This window comes from Penaeus vannamei, chromosome 11, assembly GCF_042767895.1.
Source record: "Penaeus vannamei isolate JL-2024 chromosome 11, ASM4276789v1, whole genome shotgun sequence".
Lineage (NCBI taxonomy): Eukaryota > Metazoa > Arthropoda > Malacostraca > Decapoda > Penaeidae > Penaeus > Penaeus vannamei.
In genome coordinates this window covers 13,095,569-13,110,568 of record NC_091559.1, presented here as the reverse complement: position 1 = coordinate 13,110,568, position 15,000 = coordinate 13,095,569, and the positions used below count along the sequence as shown (strand labels likewise).

Here is a 15,000-nt window from a genome sequence, read left to right as displayed (position 1 = left end):
GACTTATCAAAAATACTTCATGATGAAACAATTTTCCAAATAAAAGCTTATCAAACCAAGTCACCAATTCCTCAATAACAATATAATAATAATAAAAAATAAACAAATAAAACCAAATAATAATGATAGATAAATAAATAAAAATAAACAGATTTAAGTATCATCCAATTACTACATTAAAACAATAAATCACAAATTTGAAAAAATATGACTTTGTAGCAAACAGCAAACGAACCTCCAGTGTGACCGACTACAGTGGGTGGTGGGCCTGAGGGTACAGCAGCCATGGTCGGCTGCATTGGCGTCAGAGGGGGCACTCCAAACGTTGGTGGATTTGGCACCTGAGAAAAGCTCTTGGTTAGCATCTCTCTTTTATGCTTTCTTACAGAGATATAATGTAGATCAACATTGAGAAATGTCAAATTCTAATATGTTATATATAACTGTACACCTATCTTTACTATTTTTACCTACATCCCTAATTAATATTGAAGATCCTCAAATACCTCTTCGAACACAAGTATATATTTGGAACCAACAATAGAACAAAGGCCAGCACACATTTTACTACATCATGGAATGATACAATATACATTCAAGTGAGGTGATAAAATAAATGCCGTTATAGTACCAAAACTATTCAAGGCTAGCATACACCCATACTTTTTTGTGGTTGCATTTTGAGATAACCTCTTAACCCATTAACGCCGGTGTATTTTGAAGCCAAAAATAAAAGTTTCCGGGTGGCTACAAAATCGGCGCACAGGACAGGCCCGGACTCTGCCCGCGCGCTGGCCGTGGCACGCTGCTGAGTCAGAGTGCAAGCCCCGATACAGCATCACACTGGCGGGACCCCCGGCAATTTTTTTTCCCTAGTGTCTCATATGTGGGATACCCGTTGCAAATGGGATAACGTATCCACTCATGATACAGCCTCTAAAAGTTATTACCAAAAAGTTCAATCCCACAAACACCATTATCAAAGTTGAAGACATGAGCATAAAGGTGTGGTAGCCTTATATCCAAATCTCAAACAGTGTGGGGAACAGCAGGAATTCAAATATAAAAATAAATAAATAAATAAATAAATAGATAAAGTACATACCGGTGGCTGAGACACATGAGGTGCAGGAGTGAATAAGGATGGAGCAGGTGCAGCCTGTGGTGGTGCAGTGGGTTCTCCATATATATTGCGTTGTTGTGCTTGAACTGATGGAGTGAACTGGCTTGGCTGTGGGTAAAATATTCAGACATTGAAAATAAATTTACTTGCCACTGAGCAGAATACACAATACCATTTATCTATTTACATATTAATGAGATGTTAGATTCAACACACAAAAGATATATGGAACAATTTTTTTTTCAATTATCATACTTTCTTCTTCCTCTATACACTAATAATAAACTGGGAGAAAGAAAACTGGAACATACGATATACCATATTATATTCATATGAATATCATGTATAAAACTCACATCCAAAGTGTAAATATCAAATATAAATCACTAGCAATTCATTCTTCCTTTCATATCACACCTTGACTTCTTTTCCTTCTCCTAATATGAGTTTATAATTTGAATAATTATTCAATCTTTATCTATCTATTCATTATTACTAATTTTAATTGCCGAGATTTTGTATCCAATCTTTAACATTACGGTCTTACAGCTATATGTAAGATATATTTCTTTTAACCCACTTCTGAATCTTTTTTAGCATATAGATGGCTCCACAAGTCCTACACCACCAAGAAGCCAATTAGTAAGCCTTCTTGACTTTACCCTATTCCCAATTTCCTTGATTTTGGGGAATCTTTTTTTTTTTAATGCTATAAATATCTTTATGGTCATAATTATTGGCATTATGATTATCATAATGTATCAATAATACTAGCAGCAATTAAAAATAAGTCATTCTGAAAATCAAGGAAAAGGGTAAAGAGATGTGTGAGGTCAGACTAGTAATTGACTCCTTGGTGAATAAGCCATTGTAGAGCCATCTATGTATAAAGACTACTAACTAGCAAAAAACACAAATTGACTTGGCATACACTTTTGCCTTCCTGGCATCAGTGAGTCAAGATCAGAAAATTTCATAATGAGGTTAATTTGACTACTTAATATTTAAGCAGACAAAGCTTCTGAAGTAGTCTATATGCAGTAGCAATAAATGATACACTTGTTGTAAAATACTGTTAGATTAGAACTACTTTAATATCCAGAAAACCATAATCAACAACTCACCTACTATTTGAATAACTGCATGCACATGAAAATATTGTTAAAAATAATTGTATCACACCAAGTACTTTTACCTTGCAAACTACTGCTGAAGTGATGTACAATTTGGCTAATATACAGGTTTCCTTTTCAAATGTTAAATATCACCTATTAATCCCAAAGGTTATGGACATAAATTGCATATATTTCTTATTAATCATAAGAATAGTGCCATTAAGAGCTACATTAACCTCCTCCTGCTTAGAACAGGAGAAGGATATGATAGTAGCCTTGAGCACCACTTTAGCAGATGGAGATAAAAAACACACTTGCGTTGATAGCAATAGGAGTGGGGATATAAAATTAAATAATGTGTAATATATAAGATTTCATGCACAATAAGCAGAACTTAAAAGAAATCTCAAAACCATGGCACAATGCAGTTCTAAGCTTCTGCAATTATTACAACCCAACTATTCAATTTATTCTAACAAGAAAGTTATCCCTATCTTGTAAGAATCAACATTCCTTGGTTGCTGTGCCATTAGTGAGTCCTGTAGACACACGAGAGAGAAGCAAATACAAGGGATAATACAAGTCCTGCAGAATGTCCTTCTTTAAGCACATCACACAACAGCACACACATCTAGAAGACTCATTTGCAAACAGCAATCTTTGGAGGCTTACAACAGGTTGATACTCAACCACAGATAAATGGGGTTATGTTCAGGTAAATCAATCTGGTATTATGGTTTATCAGTAATCTTAGGAAGATTACTGATAAACAGTGAACAATGAACTATGTTGACGGTGTGATGATTGACAACTAATAAAGTGAATAATGATAGATGACAAATGATCTGAATTTTTTTTATGACAATACTATTCAAAAACACTAATTTTTAATTTTTTTTTCAAATGAACCCTAAACCTCTTGACCCCAGTGTTTCAACTAGCTATAAAAAGCAAAGATATGTAGGTGGATAATTAAACAGATTAGCCCTACTCATCAAATAGCATCTGAGGATCTTGGTGCTGGTACCACTGAAATATATTATATATATTTACATAATATTATATATATTTACATATATATATATATATATATTTACATATATATATATATATATATATATATATATATATATATATATATATATATATATATATATATATATACATAGCAAAATATACTTGGGCATAACTATGAGAAAAAGAGTAAAATTATTATCAAAAGAATATCAAATTTCTTTCCTAACAATAAAAAAAAGAGATAATCCAAGTAAAGAAAACAACAAATCCACCACTAATATATATTACAGACTACACAATGCAAAAATGCACAAATTTCTAGCCAGATTTCCCTCCCTTTAAGCATGTGATGATAATGTTTTGCATTTTATATTCTTCCACTTCCTAACATTAATAAACCTATCTAGTAAAGGGAAAAAAATATATGAAAAGACGTACTACTGTTAAGTCGTGTGCAAATTTTCTATACAAATAAAAGTATGTGCAATCTAAAGTCTTCTTATTTGTGCATTTATCCTTGTTCAGACACTACAACAGAACTAAGAAATCATAAAAAGAATGTATAACAAACCAACGCTTTCAACTTTCCACACTGTGCTTGATCACTCTTTACAATGCATTGAATTCCAGCTTCTTACTACATCTGGCTCGCAAAATACATTATTAGTAAACCTTTGCCTAATACCGGCACTTGTCACTCACCAACAATTCTGTGGCAGATGGCTGGGGAACCTGAATACACTGTCACAAGAAATAACGTTTAAAGTTTAATCTCTGTTCTGCATTTTAAATACTTTTCAAATATTGGTACAAGTTTCTTTTCTTCCATTTTAGCATATTAATAACAAAATGTGCAGAAAAATAGAGAAAGCCTGTTTATTACCAACACACTAGCTAATCAATGGTCTGCTAGTAAACAAATATATAATCCAAGCATCTCTACTTTCTGCTTACATATCTACAAATTCTTTTTTTTAAACCAGTCCTCCCAAAAAGTCAATGACTAGCCTCACTGATATTGTTCTTGACCTCATGACACAGTATACACAAAATTTACTAAATGCAAAAATATTCACTCATCTTCCCTCTTCATTAATCAGAAAAAATAATGAAACAAAGCAGCTATTTTCTCCTAAACCCCCCCCAAAAAAACAGTAAAAAATTAAACAAAATCAAGCCACAATGAAAAAGGGAACTTTAAAACTGCAACAATTCAAAGCACAACTAACTGGATCTCTTGTGGCTATTCCTATCTCATGTGCTATCATCTAGCTTGGCACTAAACCTTACAGATTTAGAATTTCCCATTTCATTGCACCCTTGTTTCAATTCATCCTTGCACAATATTCAAGAGTCCACCCTTTTCTTTCTCAAATTTAATATACCATATCAAATTACAGAAAGAATTACTACTTATACCTGATAATTCTGACCAGGATAAAGCTGGAGAAAGATGCCCTGTCAAACCAAAAAGCATTTGATTCATTTACTTATTTATCAATCACTCGCTCTTTCACCTCCTGACATAATTTACCCACTGCTGTTTAACAGGAGTGGGTAATGATTAGGCAGATGAAGTATAACCAAGTCATGTAAAAGCTTCAAGTTGTTCAGGGAAAAAGCTGCACCAACACTGGTAATTCACTCACCATGCTTTCTATGCTTTTGCCTATGGAATACAAAATTCTCTATGAAACAAGGCTAAAAAGAGATGTTAAGCATAATTTTAAGGGGCTTTTGTTACAGATTTTCTATTTTAACTCCTAACCTAGTTTTTATTTACATCCTACTACTAAAAAAATGACACTTCACAAAATGTAAGCACACTTAATCCAAAATGTTGGTCATATATTACATGCTCAAATAAGTAACTTGAAAAATTACACAACAAAATGCAATTGGTATCCCATTGGTATAGCTTAGTTTTCAATATTAACAACTCAAAGCAACATATTAATTGCTACTGATTAACCAGTAATCCATGCAGCATCGGAAAGCAACCTAAACTACTTAATTTCAGTGATACATTTTCATCTACAACTGGAAGCATATAGCAGTGTACCTGAATGCTTGGTGGTTGGTATGTCGTAAAACCGCCCACTGGTTGCTGACTGCCACTGCTCCCAGCCCAGCCCCCTCCCTTCTCAACCCAATGAATAACAAGAAATTATTCACCAAAAGCACTTACAAAAGGCACTAAATATCGCAAAAGATCAATCATATACTTCAGTCAAGGTTATGAAATTCATGGGGGGAAAAAATATAGTTTATATGCTAATAATAAATAACCAGTCTGATATGATAATAGATAACCAGTCTGATATGTAAAAGCAAAATGACCTCATATGAATTTTTGGCCATAAATGGTGTTCCTTAAATCACATTACCTGAGACTGATAACCTTGTGGAGTTGGAGTCTGTCTGAACGATGGTTGAGGAACAACATTGTGCACTTGCTGGTTAGTCCTCCCAGTCTGGTATCCCAGTGCACGGTACAAGCGGTCACGTAATTCAATCATCTCACCCTAAAAACAGGAGTTCCAAATTTTTACCTGATTAAATAATTTGCAATTGAATGCAATTGTGTATATAAACATAAGATACACATCCACTTTTATATATATAAAACACCTTTTATATGCAAAGGAAAAGAAAGGTCTGTATCATCCTAAACTACAGACAAAATAGTATTGGGACATGAGACACAAAATACAAATATTTCCAGTCAGAACTCTATTACCAACCTGTGTAGCAGAGTTCAGATAGGACACAGCTGTGTTCAGAGCACCCTGGGCTGCCAGGAGAGATGCATACTGGCACAAGAGTGAGCTTACAGTGCTCCCTTCACTTAGGTTTACAGGTCGACCAGCTGCTGCAAGGGACCTTTGGAGGACCATTATTATTTCAACCAGGTCCTGTAAAAGTACAAAGATGTTACTCTACTAAATCACTGATTCATGATATTTCTGAAACCTGGAGAAAGCCATCATCACAAATGACTGCTTGCATCTGCTAGTAAATTACCTGTAATTCATTAGGGTTGCTCAAGTTTGGTTGCATCTTTGACCAGCAAGAAACAAACTTCTCCAAACTGCCAGCACAAACATAGCAAATCATGGCAGAGGGTATATATTCTCCAATGTTAGATGCCTCTAGACGTTCACCAAGATTCTCTGCAAAGATAGGGCAAAGTCATGAGAATTTTCAATATATGAAATGGAACCTTTCATCAAGTTTTCCAATCTATATATCTGGATCTTCAGACTTACCAAGAAAGAACATCAAAACTAAAAATGAACCTAAGCTTTCTTCCTCCCTTACCTGCAAGAGCAATGAACTGGGCATCTTCACAGTATGTAAGAGCTGCCACTAGGGCCTCCTTCCAATTGCCAAGGTTGCAAGATGTGGTTATTGAGGTCAAATCTCCACGGACAACTGCCCCAATCAAGGGAGCTAGAGAGCCATCGACTTGTTTCAAGACACTGTCACGGGTCTATTTGTCATGGAAGAAAAGAAGGAAGTCATGGAATGCAGACCTGTACTGTGTACAATGGTGTTATAAAGAATCTTTTCCTCTGCTGATCAATAAAAGGAAATTACAAGTCAGCTATAATTGTAGTTCAGTATATTTGTTTCCAGTTGGTATATTTTCATATACCTTTTAACCACATGCTGAAGGGGATGGCTTGGGTGTATATGCTATGCCCAATGTGTGTTTAATTTAGTAATTATATTTACATATAAAAGGCTCCACAAGTACTAGGTTATCAAAGACCCAGTTACGAGAAGTATCTCTCTCACCTGTTTAACCTTTTCCTTGATTTTCAATCCTATTTCTTAGCATTTGATACTGCTGTTAGTAATGCAAATAACTCAGTAATTACAATATTAAAAATAAAAATATCAGTATCAATACTGATGGCATAAAAAAAAAATCCACCAACTCAAGGAAAGGTGACGTCAAAAGATTTACTAATGAACTCCTCTGTGGCTAAGCCATCTATGTGCAAAGACATTTAAAATAACACTAAAGTGAATGCAACATTTTCCCGGCGGCATTGGATTAACCAACTAAAGCCGGTATATTTTGAAGCTGAAAATAAAAGTTTCCGGGCGCCTACAAAATCTGTGCGTGGGGCTGGCCCAGACTCTGCCCATGCGCCGGCCATGACCCGCTGCTGAGTCGGAGTGCAAGCCCCAATACAGCGTCACACTGGCGGGATGCTGACAATTTTTTTTTTCCCGGGGTGTCTCGTATGTGGACCACCTGTCGCTAGTGGGTTAACAAGTCCTTCATATTTCACACACCATCAAAAGCTATTTCTAGGCCAAATAAAACCTATCATAACCATACATACTTTTGCGTAGAGCTCCTGGCCAGCATGAGCAGCAAGTGTCAATGCATGGGTGAAATGTTTGTCCTTTACGCACAATTCAACTGCCGATTCCAAGTCCCCGACCAAAAGTGCTTGGGTAATCAGTCCTTCATTACTTCCACTTGTCTCCTCCACATTAAGCTCCACCTTGGAGGGCTTAGTCTCCACCTCTGGTTCTATTTCCTAAGACACAAAATTAAGCCTTCATATTTACAGGTAATGAGAAAGACTATGAATTCAAATACACTTACAATTTTAATTATAAATGGATCAAGTAATATATACAAGATTTTATTTTATTACATATTCTCAAAAATAAATATTCTTTACATACATCGACATCCATTAAATGATCTGTCCTACCTCAAGTTCTGGAGTCTTGTCGAAGGACTGAGCTGAAGCAATCATCTCAAACTGCTCACTGGGGTCAAGTGAGCTGGTGCTGCCATCCTGTAAGTGTAAAAGAAAATTAGCATTTACATTAATTTACATCTATATTTCTCACAACTCATTTTTTTTACACAAAAAAAGTTTATTGAAATGTTATGTTTTATGGATGATGCTCAGCCAAGGCATATAGATTTATATAAATCTACTTCTGAAAAGGGGCAGGATGCTTCTGAAACTTTACTTTAATTATACTATGATTTGGTAATTTGGTACTATTAATGAGCAGTTCAGTTTCAATTAATACAGAAAATCAATCACTCGGTAACTCTTCTAGAATCAAGAAATAAAACTTTACTGCCAGCTCAACATATCTTAACAGCAATGAAACATCAAGATAATCATTCTAATTCTATGCAAAATATATATTCCACATAGCTTAATTAATTTCAAGCTACCCATGAAAGCAGAGAGGAACGATTTACTGAAGAGTTACATAAATTCAACTTACTGCAACAAATAACCATCCCTGACTTAATGAATGTTGCTGTCTTCTCTGCATGCAATCACAAGAAACAAAGATTAAACATCTATAGAAGAAAAAAAAATACAAATTCTTCTTGTTCTGACATAAGCAGGCAAATATTTCCCACCTATATCAAACAGTAGTGAACACTTTACAGACACCAAAATGTTAGAATAATACTAACGTTTGTGCCAAGATTTTCCATCTTATCAGCCAGAACCTCTGCTGCAATACCATCAGCTACAGGTGCTGGAGGGCGAACCTTGTCTGAGACTTGTGAACTGTTATAGCCAAGCAGACTCATGTAGTGTGTTCGTGGAGCTGTTTCAAAGTTGGCTCCAATGAACTTCCATAAAACCTGAAACAAAACAAACATGTTGCATAAGTCTACACTTGAGATTCTTTGCACTGAAATTTGGTTATAATATGTATGCTGAGGATTTGTTCTTCTGTACATACACAAAACTGGAAGTAGAAAAGATGATGAAATGAAAGTAAACTTACTCGACATAGAAAAGAAAAAAAATAACAGTTTATCTTTACAGTATGGATGAATTAAGGTAGGTGTAATTAATGATATTCTTGTAAAGGGCAAAAAAGTTATTCAGTGAAACATGAAATAATCTGCAGACACCAACAATAATGCAACAAATAAAGGAAAGAGCTTACAGCTTAAGTCCACTTGGTCCACTCAAGTTTCAGTTCAATCTTGCATATTAGGTAAAGACAGTGTGTTCGTACTGTAAAGAATTACCCACATAAGACCTGAAGAGAAACAAATATTACCTGATCACTGGGTTTGGCAGCAGCTTCTGCTTTAGCCTGGCAGTATGGGCCAAGCTGAGACTGTGAGAGAGCATTCTCTAACTGAACACTTCGTTCCACCAACTTCTCTTCCGTTACCACCTGTGAGATGGCCACAGCTCTGCTCTGCTTATTCCAAGAAACTAGTCGACCACCAAACTGTAAAGGATCATTCAGTGAATTAAGCCTAAAATTCTGCATACCTACTTTATATAGGATTATCTATTTGAATTTCTTACATGAAATGGAATATTCGAATGCACTGAAGCCAAGGATAGCAATCAAAAAGATTTCATGCAATACACTTCCAGATGTGACATTACATTCAAACTTATTTTACATAGGATCTTTTCTCTTGTGATCTAATTCCCGTACAAGATTCAACAAACTGTTACAATTATCACATGAACAGGCCTAACTTTCTTTAACATTTAAATCTTTCATCTTCTTATTCCACATAAGCAGCAATGCCATAACAAGCTGAACTACACTATCCTTTCTTATATTTCTCTAATCTGAACAAGATCACAAACTTTTGAACTTACTGAGAAGTTTGCTCCAGATGGCCTTCGGAACCACTTAGGTGGGTTCTTGACCTGAATAGGTTGTGGAGTGGCTCCCTGGGGTACCACTGCAGGCATTTCCATGCCTGGGAAAGAATCCGCAATGGCCGAGAACTAAATGGGGAAAAAAGATGGTAAAAAATCCACATTACTTTGAAGGATATTAAAGAATGCATCACAATAAATTCAAGGGTTAATATGATCATGGGTATATAATAATACTAGAGAAAATTTGTTACCAGTAACTACTTTGTGCCTTCTCTCAACTCACCTTGTCAGCTTGTGTTGGTGGCAAACCACCTCCGAGGATTGAGTAAACGCTTACAGTTCCATCCACAGAAGAAGTAGCCACTAGGGATGGGTCTCGCTTACACCAATCCAAGTTGAAACTCCACTGGTTATAAGAAGGAAATTCGCAGACGATTTCAGACCCTCTCTCTCCACAATCAGGGTTCCACACAAAGATTCTGAGAGGAGAGGTCGTCATGTAATTTACATTTTCGAGTAATCCATTAATATCAACTGACTTTTTTACAATGAAAAAATCTAAATAATTGTCAAAAAAATAGAGAAAAAATAACAAAATAACACAAGCGTTCATAACTTTTCACACACACACAAAAGAAACACCTACTTATTATCCTTCGCAGCTGTCATGAGTAAACTGGAATCTTGAACACACCAAGCTGTTGCTAGGATACCTCTCTGGTGTCCCTCTAGGGTCTTGAGAGGAGCATTAGCATAACGCAGATCCCACACTTGGGCCATGGGTGTTGCATCATCATCACTTGCCAGCAAGAGCTGTGTTGCTACATCAGGGTTCCAGCTAATGCTCTTGGCTTTCATCTGGAAGAGAACTTCTTTTAGTTCATAAATCAGATATGAAATTATATTGGGGGAAAAAAACAATATGAAACTTAGAGTATCACTGATCTGAAAGTCATCTGAAATTGTGATATGTACTAAAAACTCATGTTTAAACACCACTGTTATCTTACCCTTGAGACAGAATCCACAATCGAGATGATTGATGCGCTCTTCTTGAGATCCCATATCACACAGTGCCCTGCATATGTTGAGGCTAATATGTGTTCTGCTTGTCTGTTTTACAGTAAATTAAGAAAAAAAATCTTAGAAGGCTTAAATCTTTAAAAAAATGTATTTAATCAAAATATGTTACTCTCGGGTAAACTTTTAACTTTGGCAATCAATATTTACAAAATGAACTTCTACCATAGAGAATCCACATTCCTGAAATTTTGAATGCCAATCTAAATAAAGATATAAAATAATCAAGACTCTATGCAAAAGGAAAGTGTAAGTCTTGAATTATTCCAATGCTCATCACACTATCTGACCAAGTCTACATTCTTGTACTTGTATAATAAGAATAACTACTTTTTACCTATATATGAAAAGGGTATTAAACAAATTCACTTTATCAAATACCTGTTAAACTGGACACAAGTGACATTAGCTCCTAGATTCGCCTTCTTGCCAGGTGTCATGGGACTAGAGAGGTTGTTTACATCCCAAATTAGCAGGTCACAATCCACTGATCCCGTGGCCACCAAGTTACTCTTGAAAAGGAATCAGTGTATATATATATTACTTAACCATATTGTTAAGGTATGCAAGCTATGAGCACAGTTCTCCATGGAAATAAATATCACAACCTTTGTATATCATTACCTAATCACAGACAAAACAAATAGAATGGTTCATATACATATTTTGACTTCATTTACAGAGTACTAGACAGCTTTTTAAAAAAGAAGTCAATAACATACCTTCAATGGGTTGCTGCTTAGAGAGAAAATTGGTCCTGAATGATGACTTTCTGTGGACCCTAGAAGGTGTTCAGGCTGATTAGCAATTAGTTTATTAGCGTCGTACACGTACAAAACCCCATTGTCGCATCCTCCTATAATTACGCCTGAACCTTGGTCTCCAGTCCAATCTAAGGCATGAAATCTGAAAAAGTAGTAACAGATAAGTAATGATGATGTTAAGTTTTATCTCTTTATTTATTTTTTTTTTTTTTGGTAATCATTAAAGGCATTCACTCTGAGAGGGGAGAGGATACGAGAGAAGGGGGAGAGGAGGGGGAGGGGAGGGGAGGGAGGGAGGGAGGGAGGGAGGGAGGAAGGGAGGGAGGGAGGGAGGGAGGGAGGGAGGGAGGGAGGGAGGGGGAGAGAGAGAGAGACAGAGAGAGAGAGAGAGAGAGAGAGAGAGAGAGAGAGAGAGAGAGAGAGAGAGAGAGAGAGAGAGAGAGAGAGAGAGAGAGAGACACACACAAAGGAAATCTCATCAGATCTTTAACCAACCTTCCTGGCGTTTCCACAGACACAGCCAATTTTGTCTCCAGATTTGCCTGTCCCAAGTTTGCATTGTAGATATTAAGTGTTGAGTTGGTGTTGAGGCTGGCATCCAGTTGCTGAGCCGCTGTGCCACAGGCTAGGTATAGAGGATAGACACTAGCAGGTGACCAGGCCACATTGGCCATCTGATTTATCTCTTTCACCTTCATCTTGGACCTGGTAAAACAGTGAGATAAAAGTTTATGAAAAATACATAGAGACATATCAAAACATCAAATAAACAATGTATAGCAATGTGGATGATTGTATTCCAACTTGCAGGCTGATGTCACAAGCCCCATTCCCTTATTTCCTATTGCGAGCTTTTAGTAGGCTTTGCTCCCTCACACTATGCATTTGTTGTGCTTTTGTGATGTGGGATTGTAAAATACTTTGCGACATTGAAGTACCGCAAAGTTGATCTACTGTTCCCTCCATTCACATGGGCACTACTCCGCTCAGCTAATCTACGAACTGCTAGCTGCGACCTGTATTCAAAACACGTTCCAACAAGAGCAGGAGGACTGAGTACTGATCAAGACTTTTATATCTAAGAATGAGAACTGATCTCAAGACTTTTCTATTTATGTCACAAAAATCATAATCGATACTGGGTTTTTGTTACTGAAAACAATGCACCCCCCTGAGAGACAGTCCCAAAACCAGGAAATCATACAAACCCAACAACCCAAAGTTAACTCACAAACGACAGGTGTCACACATATGAGACAGCCCAAAAAATAAACATTGCCAGGCATCCTGCCAGTGTGAAACTGTATTGGGGCTTGGGCTCCGACGCAGCAGCGGGCCACGGCCGGCGGGCGGACAGACTCTGGGGCAGCTCTACCCGCCGATTTTGTAGCCGCCTGGAATCTTTTATTTTCGACTTCAAAATATACTGGCGTTAATGGGTTAAAATTTCCTGACTTCTATCTATTCCCTAGATGGGGAACACACCCCTTTATTAGCATTTCATACCTGCTTATGGGAAAAGAACATTAAGAACTCTGGCAGTGTGGGTGTTGTAGACTTAGTCTCTGAGTAGTGATATACAGTAGCTATTTTCATCATTTCATGCTAAATACAGGGTCACAGAAGCTGTACCTGTGTTTGTATCAAAATATTTTGTGCTCTATAAGAGGGCATTTTCCTTTTCCCTCTATGCCTATGCATCACTCTTGGTAACATTAATCTGATACTTGAGCCTTATCCAACCAAGACTGTCTCTTCTGCTGCTCAGCCAACAGTAAAAGTATCAAAAATGTATCAGTTTTTATACATCTGCATATGCATCACATACATATGTATCTGCCGTTTGCATTCCAACAAAAACAAGCTGAAAACATGCAGTCTGCAACCATTCCTACCATTCCATTGTTAAATATGGAATTAGTCCAAGCTCTCCTCTATTAAACATTAAAAGGCGAAGGTTCTTTGGCCTATGCAAGAATGTGAACCAGAGGCTTGGGTGTTACCTCACGAGATCTTATTCTGAATAATAACCAAGCCCTTAGACACACAAAAGGAATATCAATAATGATGTAGTGTTCTGTGGTTTGAAACTACTTATCTGCCTCTATTTACGGCCTGAACTGCATTAAAAAGAATCACGGTAAGGACTCCTGGATCGTGAAATTTCCTTTCCGTTTTTCTCAACATAGAGCAGACGCATGAAAATGAATGAAAACAGATATCTTCTGCTGAATGATGATTAATCTCTAATACGAGAAAAGACAAGAATGGCACTCGACCCATGCCCGAGAGTGCCACGACAAAACCTCCACGTACCCACATACTTGTAACGTCTTAAATTATGAGGAATGCACTTCCTATGAAGTATTTTCCTTGAGTATTAGATCCCGAAGAGTCCTATGAGCTCAAAACAATACCAGAGATGTGTTAAAAAATGTAATAATTAAATTCCAGATGATGTGACAATCTATCAGTCCGTCACTGTTGTGAGCTACGGAAACCCGGCTTCTAAAATGCCCTTATAGTGAAATCTCTCTCTCATTCATTACTCCCGATGGTTCTCATGCAACCGCAACCTCCCAATGTAAGTCATGTGACCGACCTTTTGCACGGTTGCAAGTTTTTAGAAGCATGAACCGCCGCAGCGTCCGTCCACGTCTGCTCTCATCGAGTCGCGAGTGTCAACTGCTCCTACGTGGCCGACAGTGCTGCAAGTTCAAGCTGAAGGGGAGCGCTAGAGGGATGGAGGAGTTATTCTAAAGATGTTTTTATTTCTTTATGTATGTCTTGGTTTGATGTACAAATGTTAAGTGCTTCACTTGTTGTGTTATTAGTTAGACATAGCGTGTTGTGGATTTATGTTATTTACTCACACGTGCAATTCTTGAAAAGAATTATCCTGCTATGAAACACAAATTACTTTAAAAGTTCCGAACCGTTCTCAATCTTTGATGATCATTAATGAAGATGAGTTACTTTATTGCTATCATAGAAAAATGTAAACATCTTGATAGATTCCCCCCTCCCAAAGAAAAATGTTTTGATTACAATAGATTTAGCAAGTTAAAAGTGACTATGCTATCATCTTAAATATTTGTTATTGAATAATAATGCACAAGTGATACATGCTGACAGTACACCTGATACACCTGTCTCGCTAATATTTAGGGTAAAGTATTTTGATTGTAAATTCGCTAGATGTAGTACGTTTTCCGCTAAGCTAGCACCACTGGCGGCGATTGAGACGTCACAACAGC

The 15,000-nt window shown here is 36.8% G+C and overlaps 1 protein-coding gene across 9 annotated transcripts in view; it reads right to left on the bottom strand.

The window, feature by feature from the left end:
- The window catches only part of Sec31 (secretory 31), a 28,707-nt gene extending 14,211 nt beyond the window's left edge, over nucleotides 1-14,496 (bottom strand). For 4 of the 9 annotated variants that reach the window (XM_070126993.1, XM_070126994.1, XM_070126996.1 and 1 more), the window contains exons 1-21: nucleotides 14,346-14,496; nucleotides 12,239-12,448; nucleotides 11,702-11,885; nucleotides 11,361-11,491; nucleotides 10,910-11,012; nucleotides 10,546-10,757; nucleotides 10,183-10,378; nucleotides 9,894-10,025; nucleotides 9,331-9,507; nucleotides 8,729-8,902; nucleotides 7,995-8,081; nucleotides 7,614-7,814; nucleotides 6,577-6,748; nucleotides 6,280-6,428; nucleotides 6,000-6,170; nucleotides 5,643-5,780; nucleotides 5,318-5,395; nucleotides 4,675-4,713; nucleotides 3,958-3,996; nucleotides 1,106-1,231; nucleotides 236-341 (exon numbers count right to left, since the gene is read on the bottom strand). In XM_070126993.1, the coding sequence (XP_069983094.1) occupies nucleotides 236-341; nucleotides 1,106-1,231; nucleotides 3,958-3,996; nucleotides 4,675-4,713; nucleotides 5,318-5,395; nucleotides 5,643-5,780; nucleotides 6,000-6,170; nucleotides 6,280-6,428; nucleotides 6,577-6,748; nucleotides 7,614-7,814; nucleotides 7,995-8,081; nucleotides 8,729-8,902; nucleotides 9,331-9,507; nucleotides 9,894-10,025; nucleotides 10,183-10,378; nucleotides 10,546-10,757; nucleotides 10,910-11,012; nucleotides 11,361-11,491; nucleotides 11,702-11,885; nucleotides 12,239-12,441 (2,818 nt within the window). In that variant the 5' untranslated portion in view covers nucleotides 12,442-12,448; nucleotides 14,346-14,496. The remainder of the gene's footprint in view (nucleotides 1-235; nucleotides 342-1,105; nucleotides 1,232-3,957; nucleotides 3,997-4,674; nucleotides 4,714-5,317; nucleotides 5,396-5,642; nucleotides 5,781-5,999; nucleotides 6,171-6,279; nucleotides 6,429-6,576; nucleotides 6,749-7,613; nucleotides 7,815-7,994; nucleotides 8,082-8,728; nucleotides 8,903-9,330; nucleotides 9,508-9,893; nucleotides 10,026-10,182; nucleotides 10,379-10,545; nucleotides 10,758-10,909; nucleotides 11,013-11,360; nucleotides 11,492-11,701; nucleotides 11,886-12,238; nucleotides 12,449-14,345) is intronic. The other 5 variants (XM_070126998.1, XM_070127000.1, XM_070127002.1 and 2 more) reach the window with 3 other exon arrangements.
- Between the last annotated feature and the right edge of the window lie 504 nt (nucleotides 14,497-15,000).